At 44.2% G+C, this 16,184-nt stretch overlaps 2 protein-coding genes across 14 annotated transcripts in view; one reads left to right on the plus strand and one right to left on the minus strand.

Annotated features, from left to right (window-relative positions):
* BID (BH3 interacting domain death agonist) overlaps positions 1-16,184 on the plus strand; it is a 536,402-nt gene that overhangs the window by 36,167 nt on the left and 484,051 nt on the right. For 6 of the 7 annotated variants that reach the window (XM_073319915.2, XM_073319890.1, XM_073319908.1 and 3 more), the window contains 3 exons: positions 815-954; positions 2,958-3,170; positions 5,294-6,579. In XM_073319915.2, coding sequence (XP_073176016.1) covers positions 815-954; positions 2,958-3,167 — 350 coding nt within the window. In that variant the 3' untranslated portion in view covers positions 3,168-3,170; positions 5,294-6,579. Of the gene's footprint in view, positions 1-814; positions 955-2,957; positions 3,171-5,293; positions 6,580-16,184 lie in introns of those variants that run through there. The other variant, XM_078849823.1, reaches the window with a different exon arrangement.
* Positions 12,115-16,184, minus strand: part of BCL2L13 (BCL2 like 13) — an 80,350-nt gene continuing 76,280 nt past the window's right edge. For all 7 annotated transcript variants that reach the window (XM_073319857.2, XM_073319806.2, XM_073319847.1 and 4 more), the window contains one exon: positions 12,115-13,219. In XM_073319857.2, coding sequence (XP_073175958.1) covers positions 12,410-13,219 — 810 coding nt within the window. In that variant the 3' untranslated portion in view covers positions 12,115-12,409. The remainder of the gene's footprint in view (positions 13,220-16,184) is intronic.

Below are 16,184 nucleotides of genomic sequence, written 5' to 3' on the forward strand. Positions count from 1 at the left end.
GTTTAGAACTGGGACTTTACGAACAACTCGTCTCTCTGCTATTTGGGCTGAAATTCACCACATTTTGCTTTGCCTGTGTGAAGAGGAAACAGTATCCAAAGACGGCTCATGACATAGGAATAGTACTGACTCTTGTCTACAGGGTAGTGCCCCCAGGGGCATTGCTATACCACCTTGGGCTGTGATCTCATCCAGTCTCATAGGCTAAGCAGGGCTGGGCCTGCTTATCTCTTGGATGGGTGATCGCTCAGATAAATCTGATGTTTATAGTAGGTGGCACTCTGCCCTCCAAATCAGTATTGAACTAATGGCCCCAGCATGGTGTCAGAGGTGGCTCTGCTCATAGAGATGTTGTAGTCTAGATGAGATGTAAGAGGTCCTGACCATGGTTGTGAAAGATCACGTGAAAAGAAAAGAAAGATTCTTTCTTTTCCTCCAGGATGAGGGTGTTACTACAGTGAGCTGGCCAAATTTCATTTCAGTAGCTATATTTTAAATTCCCCCTGCAGTATCATTTGGGTGAGATAATATTTCTCCTGAGCTGTTACGTAGTGCTGCTGGACATTCAGCTCTCTATTCAGGGCTATCGTGTTCCACCTCAGAGGTGGCTGCATGTCAGTGATGAATGGCATGATCCCTGGGGCATGTAGTAGTTTCTAACGCTTTGTGGGGAGAGGTGCTGTGCGCAAATGACCGCGAGAGCGCCTTTGGGGTACTTGAGCCTGTTGTACACCTGCACTGGGCCTAGATTTGGTCATGTCTGTATGTGAACAAAATCCTGTTTAAAACCATCTCTGTGTTTTTCTGGAATTAGATTCTGTGGTTGATGAGGACATTTTCCGGCTCATTGGAGCTCAGCTTGCTGAGATTGGGGACCAAGTGGCTAGGGAGATCCAACCGAGAGTAGTAAATGATCTAGTGCAGCAATTTGTGAATGAGAATCTGTCCAAAGAGGTAAGTGAGGAATTCAGCTGATTTTCAATAACTAAAGAAGGATGAAAATGTAACAGATATCTCTGGATGTGATCAGCAAGAACGGAGAGTTGCCTGGATTGTTGTTTTAGGTAGTTTGTTACTTTCGGTATGACCAGTTCAAGAATCCATCCTTTGCATGTACCTTCCATGTAAAGATTCCAGAAAATATTACAGCAGCTTCACAACATCTTGAGAGGTAGGTCCAGGAGTGTTGACATCCCCATCTTGCAGTGGGGAAGCTAAAGCACAAAGGGCCTGACTTTCAGATGTGCTTAGCGCTCTGTGGCCACTAAAGTCAGTGGGAGTTGCAAGGACTCAGCACCTCCTGAAAATCAGGCCCCAACTGCACTGCAAAAAATCCCACAGCAGCAAGTCTCAGAGTCTGAGTCAACTGTCTGGGGCTCACGCTGTAGAGCTAAAAATAGCAGCGTAGACATTCCCACTTGGGCTGGAGTTCAGGCTCTGAGAGCCACACCCATCATCAGGTTTCAGAGCTTGGGCTCCAGCCTGAGCAGGAACATCTCCACTCCACTGCCATTTTAGCCTGAAGATCAGGGCTCTGAGACTCGCTGCTGTGTGTTTGGGGTTTTTTTGGTTTAGTTTGCCTTTTGTGGTGTAGATGTGCCCTAAGTGACTTAGCTAACACTGAACCTTGTGCATTTGTTAAGACTGTAAAACCCTCAGCTGTTTCATGTACACAGCTCAGCACTCTGGTGCTTATGTAATACTATCAGTTGCAGAAACTCAGCAACCCTGAGATACTACAGTGTTGGGAGTTGCAGAAAACCCTGAGAGGAAGGAACTCTTCCAGCTCTTCCAACTCCACTCCTGTGCTTTAGCCATAAACCATCCTTCCTCTCAGAAGGACCCAGATCTAGATCTGTTAGTCAGTTTTGTTCACCTCCTTGGAGCTCTCCGTTATCTTCAGATAAGTGGCCTTTTGGCGCTCATCCACCCTTGCCCAGAATGGTATGTTTCCCAAGCATCTCCTCTGTGCAAGTTACAGGCAAATGCAGTGTGTGATCTATTATGCTCCAGAGTCAAACTCTCAGCAACTGGGGTGTGGTAGACAATGCTGGATTATTTTAAACAATCTGTCTATTCATATAATAAAACCCTTTGTTGTATAAACTCTAATAGTCTGATCCAGAAAGACTCTGAGTAGCCGCATTTCCCACAGACCTTCAGTGGCAGCTGTGAGTGCTCAAGACCTTGTTAGGCCTCCAATTTATGACCTTGGTATAAAACTTTTAAACTCCAGCAATGTAGGAGGCAGTGACATGCACCTTTTTTGCTTGGGACTAGTTAAGTTTTTTGTGCATTGCTTAGTCAAAGTAGTTACGCATCTTAGTTTGTACAGCATCTAGATCAGTGGTGGGCAACCTGCAGGCCGCATGCAGCCCATCAGGGTAATCTGATTGCAGGCTGCAAGACATTTTGCTGAAGTTGACCGTCCGCAGGCACAGCCCCCCAGCTCCCAGTGGCTGCGGGGGGCCGCGCCTTGATCTAGATTGTGTTGCTGGGGATATATGTATTTTTCAGTGATCCAGAGCAGCGTCTGGATTAATTTCTCATCAGTACCCTCCACCACCCGCTCTGTTGTCCTAGGTCTTTGCCTTGTCTAATCTAGGGCCCAGGCCAGTGGGAGGGCACCCAGCACCTTTCAGGATCTGGCAATGTGTATGTACGCTCTTCAGGGCAGGGACCACATCTCACTTCATGTTTGTAAAGATAGATTTAAATTTACCAGCACTATATGTAACTTCTGTTCTGTGTAAATCCTGCAGTTCATGACGGTGACCCCCATTGCGTAAAAGCCACTCAAGGTGTGAAATGCCACCCAGTATGAGTCCATGTGTGCTTCTGCATTGAAGGGATTGTAGCAGTGTTTTGGGGCAGTTAGGTGGGTGAAAGTTTTGTCACTCTTACAGGCCGTAGTGGGATATTTTATTTACTGTAATTTTTCTTTCCCCTCTGTTCAGGAGATAATGAGACGTCTGTCTAATACAGTGGAGGGGCTTGTAAGAACCATACCTTTGGAAATGGAGCAGGAGAAAGCCATGTTGGTGCTAGCGATGGTTTTAGCCAGAACAGTAGCAAACAAAATGCCATCCCTTCTACACCGTGTCTTTAACACCACTGTGAATTACATCAACCAGAACCTCCACAATTACATTGTTAACCTGGGATAACAAGTAAGAATCATCAAACTGTCACCTAAGCTGTGGGAGTCTCCCAAGAAAAGTGGCAGAAGCCTGCTAACTCAGCTCTGGACAAAGCAGTTTAGGGAATAATCCTGGCTGGGGATGGGACTGCGATTGTATGTGATCTAGCAGAGCTCCCTCCATCTCTAATTGCTATCTATATTCCTATAGAATCAATGGTCTCTACTTAGCCGCTTAAGGCTTTGCTGCAGGAGCTGGAGTCCCAGTCTGCTTAGGTACTGATACTGTTGGGGGATGAGTCTGGCCAAGGGGAGTTGCGGGGGGAGCTGTGTGAGAAACTTGCAGCTCCACCCACTTGCTCACCTGAGTTCAAATCCAAAGGTTGACCTCCACCAGCACAGTGTGTCCACTAGCTCTGTGCCTGTAGGCAAGGGGAAGTGTGAATAGTAAGTCACATGTTCTCACAGCAGCTTCTCCTGGGAGTGGCATGGATGGGCCCAGGAGTGATCAGTTCCTCCAGAGCAAGGAAGGTAGTTTCCCAGACTAAGCCCCTATTCTGATCATGTTCCACTCGTCTCTGCACCCATTTCTGTCCTGCTGGGTTCCCCTTCTCTCTCTGTTTCCCACGTAAAAGTAATTTTAGTGCCACAGGATCAGCTACAGCAAGGAGAGGATGGGGAAATGTTTAAACAGTGACACCATTTTTCTTTTCTGTCTGTGGAGCTAACACACAGTTGGAGTGACAGTGAGCCAATATTTGTAGTTGAAAGTGTCCTGATGAGGTGGTGTTTTCAAAGCCGGAGACATAGAAAGTGAGCGCTAAACCAAGCTGTTACTGAGGAGGCAGCTGGACTCTGATAAATAAGGAACTGTCTTTGTAAAATAACTACTTTGCCCATAGTGTACCACTGGGAATTTGAAACCTTGGCAGTGATGGTGCATTGACACGGGCAAACTTGCCCCCCTAGCCTTTAGACATGGAAGCACCTGAGAGCAAAGGGTGCAGTTTCATTCCACTGCAGAAGGGGATGGAGGTGTGCATGGCAGGATCCTTGGGAGGTGGTCAGTACCGTCTGCATTGTAGAGCTGAGCTGCATCCTAGTCTGCAGGTATAGCGTTTCTGGAATTATTCAGATCCACAAGCTCTTCTCTCTCCTCCTGCACAAACACAGGGAGGGCACATGAGCTATGGGACATAGTGCAGTGGCTCCAGAACAGCTCCTCAGGCTGTGCAGTGGGGTCAGGATTTGGACCATAGTTGTTTTAGCTTTTAGACTCTGTTGGCTACAATAATTGTGTCTGAAAACTGACTGGCAGGTGTGTTAGTGGGTTACCAGTGCCTACCTGTCTTGAGTGGTGGCACAAGGCCAAATGAGAGTGACACTTCTCAGGTGACTCAAACTTTAATGCAGTGCTTGGGGCAGCTTATTGCTAGAGTATGCAACAGAACCAGTTCCCTACAGGTTAATACTGCAGAAACAGATCCACAGGTGTGTATTGCCAATCCCCAAGATTTAGATGGGAAGAAGAGAAGGTGTCTGGGTGGGGCTCCTGCCATGAGAACCAGCCCTTTAGCTCCCTGGCTGACACTTAAGTCTTGCCTGCACTAGAATGTGTAGCTATACCAGCAGACTCTTTCTAATATAGACCCAGCTCATATTGGTAACAGAACTGTAGCCCGTGCAGCTTATACCAGTTCCCCAAATGAAATAAGCTATACCAGCAAAAGGACTTTTTTGGGGCCAGTATAGCTGCCTCTGCGCTAGAGCTTCTCACTAGCACAACTGTGTGTCAGTAGGGCTGACTTTTTTGTCACTCATAATTTTGTTGATTATGCTGGCAAAACTTTTGCATGTAGATCAGGCCTTAGAATGACAGAAATCTGGCAGGTGGAGTCATAAATAGCACCAATTTCCCAGAAGGGCCACAAGGTATGTTGCTATGAACACAGAAATGGGGTGGTGGTCATTAAAAACAGCAGGTTGAGGGGCAAATTCCTCTCCAGTAGCTCCTTTTTAAAATCTCTCCATTCTTGTGATGATGAATTTGTGACTGAGTCAGGCTCTCCCTTAGAGAAGAATAACAGGGATTTCACTAAGAATATGTATACGGTCTTGCTGCCTTTGCTAACCCCTGTTCTGTGTCCCCTTTAGAGTTGGATGAGAGCGGAGCCAGTGCTGTTGACGTCTGTGGAGAAGATTGCTTCTTGAGTATTTACTTTAAACGTTAAAACTTTGCTTTTTTTCCTTGTTTAAATTCTTTTGCAATTCCGCTATGAAGGGGGAAGCACAACCCCTTAGTTATGTTTTAGGTTTTTCAGAGATCAACACAGGAGAACTGTTCAAGCTGTGCGATTGTTCAGCAGAGACATGTAGGACTATTGCTTGCCTGTTACTTTCTTTTACCAAATATTGAATGGGACATACAGGTCTTCACCAGCACCAAGACTTAGGAGGAAGTGCCAGTTGGCAGTGCACTCAGGTGTGTTTACTGAAACTTTAGGTCATTATCCCATGCACTGGGGATAGGATCTGTTGGCAGTGAGCCTGTTAGGGTAGGTCTTCCCTGCAGGGTTAACCCAGGTGTGAGCAGCCACACAGCATACCTATACTTCAAAGCTGTGCTCTTATGTCTATGGTGCTAGGTCTGCTGGAGGCAAGGCCTATTGTTCTTTTGTGCTGCAGTAAGCCAAACCCTTCTAGTCTATCCGAGCACGGTCCTCAGATGCTGTCCTAATCAACTGCAAGGGATTTAGCCTCACTACAAAACGGGTGGGTTACCGAGTAAAAGCAGAGGTTAGGTTAACGTCTCTACTGTGCACGCTATCCTAGAAAAGCTATGCTAGTGTAGTATGGCCTGTTCTCACAAGGACAAGCATTTCTCCGCACCCCCATCATGATAGGTAATCCACCTCTCTGAGCAGTAGCCGTTAGGGCAATGGATTTCACCCCTATGCTGTGTGCTAGCTAGCCAGCCTGGGTTGAGACAACCACCTAACACTTAGTGGTGTGCCTTTAATGAAGACATACCTTTGGAAATACAAGCTAATTCTTGAGTAAACTATACGCTCAGGGTTTTTTCCCTAGGCACATCAATAGGGGAGGCAGGGTCTTTTGAGCCTCTGGATGGTGTCTGATTTAGATGTGCAAAGTTATAGAAAAGCAACAGAATTAACATTCATCTGGTCATACTTGAGCATGACACACACTAGCTTTAATTTCCACTCAATAGGTCCTTCCATGTAGTCAATGACTAAGAGGCTGGCAACCTTGATCATCTTTAACTCATGCCTAGAGCCTCTGCTGGTGGGCCTACCAGGAATGCACAGTCTCAACTTGACAGTTTATGTAAACTAAACTCTGAGTTGCTGTTTCTTATATTATCTGTAAATATTTTATACTTAATAAAATTGTCAGTGCAGCTGTTATCCATTTTCAAACTGGGTGTGCAAGAAAGTGCTTAAAAAAAAAACCTGAATTCAGTCTCCTGCATTCCATTGTCCTTGGAAGTTTATCAATTTTTCCTAAGGTTTCTGTTGAATTTTATAAAGTGATTCCTTTTTAGAGGGATAGCAGACAACAAGGGGAAATATGAGCCTTTTCATTTACTGGAGCTGAAAGGGTGGTGGGAGAATGTGGCTAGCTGGATTTTGCTGAGCACCTAGCAAGAGCAAGCAATCCAAGGGGTTGTCTACACCAGACTGCACCATTACCTCAGTTAAACAGCATGCTCTCAGCCCAAGGGAGAGGATTTGGATTACGGGAATGCCTTTGGGGTGGTGCACACAGGATGACAGAAGGGAACTAGCATAAGAAGAGGTCCACACATTGTTTTTGAAAACTGTACCATTTATTAAAGTGCAAGCTGGGGTCATGGTCTTACAGCAGTGTCCCATTTGGGGAAGGAAAAAAATGTACATAACATTTCACTTATAGAGCTTTGGAGCTGGAGAGAACTTTAACACTGTGGAAATAATATTTTAATTAAACTGTCTGAAGCCTCTTGTGCCATTTGGTTATTACCTCCCACCCCCAGGTGCTGCACTTGCTCGTTAAAAGAAACACTAAAAAAAAAGGTTGCTGGAAGATGTGAAGGCATTTTCTGCAAGTCAGCTGACTGCATTTCTGAGAACCTACCGGAATGGAAGCATAGAGGAAGCCTGTAAGAACACCATTAAATGCTGCTGCTTGTATAACAAACCAAGGGGCTCTCTTAGTCTGAGTGGATCTTGAGCCTTGTACTGTTCAAAGAAGAAGAGGGCTTACTACGGTTTAGTCAGAAAACCAGGAGTATGGGAGAGATCCACAGCTGCATAACAATGATTGCACCTGCTCTGCCCAAGTCAGTCTTGGGTCAGACAATTCACTTTTTCAGCAGCTAGAGCAAGGAAATCAGAAGCTGCTTTTGATGCAGATTTTAACTAGGCATCAAAGCTCCCTTCTACAGCATGCCTTCAGGCCACTAGCCACAAGGGAACAAATGGATATTAGCTGCAGTCTGCCTAGGGGATCTAAGGAGGGTCAACTGTAAATAGGAGAAAGGCTAAATTAAAATGATAGAAAACCCTTTAAAAAGCAAAGCAATGAACATGGACTATATCAAGTGTTCAGTTGCCTTAGACATAGGTGATAGCTCTACGGTGCGTGGTTTTGATTTTCCAGCTAAATAGCTACTAACCTGGCTCTAGTTTAACCTTGGCAAATGTGATTATCCCAACCCGGGAACAACTGCATATGACTCAGATACTCCCTACTCCAACATGGTACTTTCAATAGCTGCTGTACCTGCAATCATTAGCCCTGTGAAATACCTGTCCCACAGCGAACTGGTCGTAGTTTAGAATGCGCTCTCTCTGATTTGGAACTGCCTTCGCTGAGCTCTCAAGCAAAACTACAGCCAGGCTCAAAGTAATGTCACTTGCCTCTCAGTGCTAAAATTAACCAATTTATTAAAACCATACACCGCTTCTACTGCTCTCCCAGCTTCCTGCTGGGGAAAGAAATGCAGTTTTATTTTCGGTTTCACATATCACCACAGTCTACTGTAGAATACAGAATTTCTCCCCTGTAACCTACTGGATAAGGGAATGTACACAGAATCAGACAAAGGAATAATTCATCTGCATATATTTCAGATGGAGAGGCCTGTGAGATTTCATCCTTAGAATGAAGAGTTCTGAAAGCCATGTCTATACTTGTTTTGGCAGCACAGCTGTCTCAGGAGAGTGGGGTTTTGTGGTGGGTTTTTTTTTTTAAATACCAAACACAAAGGTAGCTTTCAAAAGTAGTTTCTGGCCATGTTGTGCTTACTACAGGCAGCCTGAGCAATTTGAGAATAGCTGCTGCTGTTGTAAGCAACACAGTCCAGTGGACAGAGAAACAGGATGCTATATGTTCTATCCCACCTCTGAATCTGACTTAGGGTGACCAAGGCCCCATCCTTTCCTCTAGGCTTAGAGTATCTGGTTGTGTCCCCCTTTTTACAGAGGGAGAAACGGTTTGTAAAGCAGTCTACAGCTACAGCTAAAAAATACTAAATGCTTGGTAGTTTTATGACGGATGTGCAGCAGACAAAATGTAGAGAGATGCAAGAAAGGGTTCAAGGTAGAAAATTCATTAAGGTCAAACCCACTGAGGCACTTAGTTTTGGAAAAGCGGGTGAGGGCAAGTAATACTAATGTGAATGACAGTACAAAAGTAACACTACAATGAATGATGTAGATAATGTCTCCCCCTCTACCAACTGTAAGCATTCTATCATGGAGAGATGGCCAGCACACTTCACATCAGCACCACCTTCAGTTCAGGATTGCCTTAACATACTTTAAAAGAGAGGGAGCAAGTCTACCTGTTTCCTAATCCACAGTCAACCTTAGAGCAAAAGCATGGCCTCCAAACCCATGACAATAAAACTGTACTCTTTAAGTTTATCTGCCCCTCATTGGATCACTTCCACCAAATGGCCAGAGCTAGGGTTGGCTACAACTGCTTCAAACCCAAAAGGTTTGAGTCAGTATTCTTAGTGGGAACTCATGGAGATGAGCAAATGTATAATCTAGTGTGGGAGGAGAATATTTTCCCAACTGTAACTTCTTAGAAAGAACTGATGAGGGGAATCATCATCAGGGAATAACGAATCCAAAACAGGGATTGTGGCTGCTTTTCCACTGAAGTAGAAGTCAGTCAAAGCCCTGAGCATTTTCTTGATGGGGAGGGAGGAATATTCAACAAAATCCTAACCAAGGATTTATTTGCTGCTGCCACTGCCTTTTCCTCTCCCTTTCCCACTGTTGTCAGTGTGGGACTAGAGTACCAGTGAACAGTTGTACACAGTAGGAAGAGTTTGTGTTAATGTGATGGAAGACGTGTTTCCATTTAACAATACATGCTTGAATCTTGTATCCCTATTGATCTCAGCTTAGTAGAAAATGATTTCTCCTCCCCGGGCCTGTAAAAAACTATTCTTCTCCAGTCCCAGTATGAGTATCTAGTACAGGAAACTTTTATGGTGGGGTGAGAAGAGTGCATTTCACAATTTGCATACTAATATCCAGAATGCACAGGGAAATGTACTCCAATCTTAACCTAAAGCTGAGGCTAGTTTTAGCACCCACTCTGAGACTAAGGAGAGGGGGGCTCTCCTGTCTGTCTCAAATTTGCCAAGCATAAAAGTATATTATCTTAGGGACAAAATTTCACGGTCACTAGTGAGATGATAGCAGCCCCTAGCCATAAGAACAGCCTGCAAGGACCATGCAGGGGAAGGAGGCAGCAGCAGCTCTTTGTAGACTAGTAAAGGGGCCTACCACACGGGTGTGGATAAAGTTAAGTAACAGAAGAACCTTCCACAGAGGAGAACTAGACATTGAACAGCAAAAGCCCCACTGTGGTTGGGGTAGTTTCTACTTATTGGACTCGTATCATTTTAAATGCTTCTGATTTTAGTAAGTTAAATAGAAGTTAAACGGGAAATTGTATCATGTCTCTGACACGAGTAATAGTGGGGTCCTTCCTATAAAATATCTACAGCAGAGAGCTCTCGAGAAGGGAGGTAAGAGAAGGAAGCTATGGCAAGGAAAACAGCAGTGTCACTCTATTGTAACTGCATCCTCGCAAAAAAATCTATGCAGCATGAGGCAATACTTGCTAGGACGAGACTGCACACTCACTGCACAGCAATGAGGATCCCAACCAGAGCACCTAGAAGTGTCTGGGAAAAGAACTAGTTCAATTTTACAACAAAGACTTCTAAGGCCAGCCTGCTACAATTTTTATGGAGTAAAAGTAGCCCAGCTTATATACAGGGATGTGATCGACAGAGCCCAAAATTCCTGAGCTAAGCAGGTTCCTTCCACAGTAATGGGCACCAGCTTTAATAACCCTTTCCCCACCATTCTCTGTTCCTCAGAAAAAATCCCTCAGCTCAAACCTCTAGAAACCTATCTACAAAACCCACCCTAGCTCAAGATTAGAGTGCAAAATTCATGGACTACTGGGTTTTGTCAACTGCCAGCATTTTGGGGTGGGAAGGGACAGGAACAGAAATACAAATTCATTTCACTTGAAAATAAAAAGCTCAAGACAAAAAGGAATACACTATTCTCAGCCCAATTATTAGTAAAAGACAGGTCCATTATATCCTAGGCAGCAAGTAAGACAGTCAGAAATAAAATAGGTTGTCTTATGCTTTAAAAATCGTACATTATGGTTTCATTTTCACTTTATCCCAAGTTCCTTTTCACCTACCTCCATCTATCCCGAGCCAGCATATACACTGAAAGAAAACCAGTTTTACCTAGGGAATCAAAGACCATGTCCATAAAGCTGCAGTACACACATGCATTCATATACACACACACTCTATGAAACAGGAATACGCGTGGTTGATCTGGGCCAACTAATGCACACGGTAATAACTTAAAGATTTCACTTATAAATTTTAAGAACAAAGGTTGTGACGAAGGGGGCTAGAATTTTTTTCCAAAGTAACTTTATTATCATTTATTGAATCTGCAAAGTATTTAGGAACATTTACCAATTATTTCTGCATAGTGCGCAAAACTTGCATTAGGAAACTACACCACGCTGGCTCCCAGAACGTCATTCACCCTAGGGCCAGAAGCCACAGGCAAACAACAAAGGAAATATTTAATGCTGTTTGGTTTAGTTACTAGCATCAGTTACTTTGAATATCAAGGATTCTGGCAGTTTGTCATAACCAAGGCTGAGTTAAGACTAAATACGCTCTGTACTTAACTCATGCAAGAAAATATAGAACTGCAGCCCAAGATAAGGACAAAGCAACCATTTAACCTTTGATTTCACAGGTGATGTCAGCCTCACAGTGTTCTGAATTTCATTATAAATCCTGGGTAGTCATATTTTATCCACTAAATAAGCACTAGCATCAAGACCTTATGAAAATGGCACAGTGACCCAAATGAGAGTCATGCTCTCTGGTGACTGATCTGTGGCAGTAACGTGGGATGCACAAGAGGGAGCCAAAGGTTCTCTCAGACCAGCAAACAGTAGTGTCTCTCCTCCACACTCGCGTAGCACAGAGGTGGAGGCCTGTGCATCTCTCCCACCAACATCAGAGCACTCAGAGAAAACAGATATATAGAGGCAGCATCTTTACAAGATGGGGCTTCAGGAAGCATAAGGGGCTAAATAGGTGTGAGAAAAGAGGTATAGTATGAGCACTCTCCCAGCTAGGGTTTAGAAGGAACCTAGGAGGTTAGGAGAAATGCAGTACCTGAGAGGAAGCTGAGACAAAAGGGAGACCAGCCTCATGCTACAGGATTAAGGTGGCTGGTTTATTTTGTATGTTTGTTTTTAAGAGAGTCTAAGGGGCACAAAGGGAAGTGACAAGACAGGGTAGCTGCAACAACAGCTCAGTCAGGGAAGCTAAAAATTCCAGGGGTTAGCAGCAACCGGCCCTCTCCTGCCCCTGGAATTTTCTGTTCCAGTTTCCGGTGTACAAGCACCCCCTTTCCTCAGCACTTGTGCTCGGTTCTGAAATTTGCACACTGATATTTTTAAAATACCCCTGTACTTTAATCAGGAAAAAAACAAAAACAAAAACAGTCTCCACTCCAATTCTACTAAAAAACATGATTGTCCATAGCCTTAGCCTTACCAAATAACCTCACCCCATCACCGTTTAAGTTATACAAATGTCCAATTAACAGCAGGCAGCTGAACCTTTAGTTAATGCAACTAAAAAATTTGGATCCCACGTTCTCCCCCCTCCTCAGCAAGAGAGCCCCGTTACTTCTTTCTCAGGGCCAGTGCTACTCCCACAGCCACAGCCAGAATCGCGACTGCAGCAGCCCCACCATACAGCAGTATGGATTTGCCTTCTGGCAACAGGATGGGTTTCTCCTCTCCAGCTGGGGATTTCTCTTCCATTTCTTTCGAATGGCTCTCCTTCCCCACTTTCATTTCCCCTTCTGGAGGCAGTATTTTCTCAGGTTCTGGGGCAGACTTTTCTTCTGATGGGGTTGGTTTCTGTACAGGTTTACTCAACACGGGGATTTCTGGTTCAACAGGCTCCTCAGCCACCTCTCCCTCTTCCTCTGTAAGCAAAGGTGCAGAAGGGATTGCTTTTTCAACAGCCACACTCTCAGCTTGAGACTTCATCTCCAGCAAAGAAGGGGAATCCAGGAACCCCTCCTGTGCAGCCTCAGACTCCAGGGCCACCGATGACACTGCTACTTCCTCTATCCCCTCTGGTATCTCCTCCTTCTCCACGTGAACAATGTCAGAGTTGGAAGAGTTATTTTCGCTCTTTTCTTCACCACCTCCATTGCTGTCTAAGCTCTTTACCTCTTCAGGATCCATAGCCACCTGCTGCCAGGACTCAGGTCCAAGAGATACCGGCAAGCTCTCCGTGTGCCAGCTCTGGCTAGCTGACAAAGAGACAGGCAGGCTCTCTGACTGCCAAGACGTAGTCACTGTGGGAGACTCTGGGGGGCTCACCTGTCCAGAGTTTTCGCTGGTTAGGATGTAGATGTCATTGCTGTCCTCTGCAATTGCATGGTATTCCTCCTCTTCAGAATCCAGGCTAAAGACGGTACCCTGGAAGAAAGGCAGAGAACACACCAGATCAGTAAAGAAAAGCAGAGTTCACAGCACATCCTCTCAAACAACAGCTCCATGGAAGAGCAACACAGGCTGGTAGCATCACAAGGCTCTGCAACAAGATCAGCTGGCCTTTGCCAAGGGGCAATTTCTCTCTTCTATGTTTCAGATTGAGCTACAAGAATTGCCTTGTCCAAGTGGAGTTTTCAGAAAGTGGGACCATTTTTTAAGACAGAGCTGCTCCTTGGATCCCACCTTTCTCTAGAACTAATATAGTGCTTAGTTATATGAATAAAATGTAGGACATCAGTAACCAGAAAAAATTAAAGTTAACTTGCTTTAACAAAATGGGTGAAAAAGCTTGCTTTCCTCTCCACTCTCCCATTTTATGTGTGCGCTATACTGCTTGTTTAGGGGCATAGAGGCTTTATATGTATTAATACTAAACCTGTCACCTGCAGCCCCCACTGCTCAAAATCTGTCCCACTAGTTTGTAAAGGAGTTCCATCCTTGTTTGTTACTCCTTCAATTTTGGCATCCTTCACAGATTTGACAACAATTTAAATTAAACCATAAAAACAACCAAAAGCAGCCACACAAATGGCAAAGAGTTGCCTAGTTTTTTATTTAGTTAGGTAAAAAACTCTAGACATCCTAAAAGTTTGCTACTGGACTCCAATTAGTAGGAAATGTCAGTGTATGAAGACTGAAAGACTCTTCCCCATTGGAGCAGGAGCAGCTTTGTGGGCTCCCGGTTGACCAGACAACCATCCAAGAACCACTGGCCAAGTCTTTTATTATTATTGAAGAAGTTCACTTTGAGAGAGAAGCTGCAAGAGGAAGTTATTTCTAAAGGCAAAAGAAAACCTCAGGTGGGTATGACAACAAATGAGATTTTAAAAGGAACAGAGGAAAAACCCTGATGTTAGCCATGTGGCTCTTGACTTAACAAAGATTTTGAAACAAAACACAAAATTGGATTGTTTCTCCCCACCAAAAGTCATTTTTAAATTTTCCAAGAACATTTGGCCAGTGTTGCAATACGGAACTTTACACAACTCATTATTCCTCCACTTCCATTCAGACCCCTTCTCTCAAGTATCTTCAGTTCTCCACTTACATTCTGTTTGATCAGCAGCAAGTTTCCCTACACAATCCCATCATCACTTGCTCCCCAAACCTGAAACTTAGTAACCTTCCCAAATTTGTTCCAAGTAATTTCTCACTTCAAATACTTACACCCCTTCTTCCTTCTTGGAGGCAGAATTTCACATCACCTCTCACAAACAGTACGTACAGGAGTGATACCTCCCCTAACATCTATGAGTTCAAGTTCCTTGTCCTACTTCTGTCTCTTTCCATGCTTACTTTGTTTACTGCCCCTCTATGCTCCACATCCAAACTCTCCTTATGTTCTTCACGCATCACACAAATTCATTCTGAGTGCACCCAAATCTGGTTTACAACTGCAAAGGTTGACAAAAGCAACACCTGCACACTGCCACATCAGAGAGGGACTGTACAAGCAAGCTGCCATTAAGTTCTCATCCTTTCCTCTGCTGGAAGCAACACCAATCATGCCCCAGACTATATAAGGAAGGACACAGTGTGTCTCTAGTAACTCATTTCTGAATCCTAAAGCATTGAGTGTTGTACTCAAGACCATTAGTGATACCACGAACAATAGCAAGAATGAGCCTCCTGTATTAGTGAAAGCACTCAGTCCACACAGTAACTGTGCTCAGGTGTACTGTAATGCCACAAGTGTGGGAGGGACTGTACTGCAGGAGTTACAATGGAAGTAAAAGAAAAATACACATCCATTTTGATAAGCCCAAACTGTCATTTAGGCCTTATGAATCTATCACTGCTTTTCTAATATGCAACGAATGCAGGTGCCTATAAAGTGAATAAAAATAAGAACAGCCGCTCCGTCCTTTCTGCCAGGCATGTCAACAGACTCCTTAATGACCAACACAAGAGACTGGTGCTTCTGTGAGAAGGAAGCACTTAAAATGTTTGGATGCCTCACAAATGTTCACATCTCCCCCCTCAATCTCTTGCCTCCATAACACATGTCAGCCAAGGACCCTAGAACTTACAGCTGGGCTAGACAGGAAGATTCCCTTCATAAAAGTAATGGGAAGTTAAGAAAAAAATAAGTACATCACAGAGACTAATGTAACTATGAGCAAAGAGAGAGGTGATGGTTTTATGATTAAGGCAGTGAAGTGGGACTTGGTAAATCTGGGCTCAATTCCTGGCTCTGCAACAGGCTTCTTGTGGGACCCATGGGAAAGTTATTTAAGTTCTCTCTGCCTTAGTTCCCCATCTACAAAATGGGATAATATTTTACCTTACAGGCTGTGATAAATGAAGGGGTGGGGTGTAGCTTCCTTTTATGGACACCCAGCCAGACAGTTAGCTATAAAGTTCATCTTGGTAGCTGTTCTCTACTTGCTTGCCCTGTAAAGGGTTAAAAAGTCCCCCAGGTTTTTTAAAAAAAAAAGTGAAAAGAACGAAGAGTACTTGTGGCACCTTAGAGACTAACAAATTTATTTGAGCATAAGCTTTTGTGGGCTAAAACCCACTTCGTCGGATGCATGCAGTGGAAAATACAGTAGGAAGACACACACACACACACACACACACACACTCTGCAAAAATGGATGTTGCCATATACACTATAACGAGAGTGATCAGTTTTTTAAGGTGAGCTATTATCAGCAGGAGAAAAGCCTTTTGTAGTGATAATCAGGATGGCCCATTTCCACAGTTGACAAGAAGGGGAGAGTAACAGTAGGGGAGGAAAATAAGCATGGGGAAATGCGTTGTGTAAACCAAGTAAAACTATTTCCCCATGCTTATTTTCCTCCCCTGCTGTTACTCACACCTTCTTATCAACTGTTGGAAATGGGACATCCTGATTATCACTACAAAAGGTTTTTTTCTCCTGCTGATA

Source organism: Lepidochelys kempii, chromosome 1 (genome assembly GCF_965140285.1).
Source record: "Lepidochelys kempii isolate rLepKem1 chromosome 1, rLepKem1.hap1, whole genome shotgun sequence".
In the NCBI taxonomy this organism is placed as follows: Eukaryota; Metazoa; Chordata; order Testudines; family Cheloniidae; genus Lepidochelys; species Lepidochelys kempii.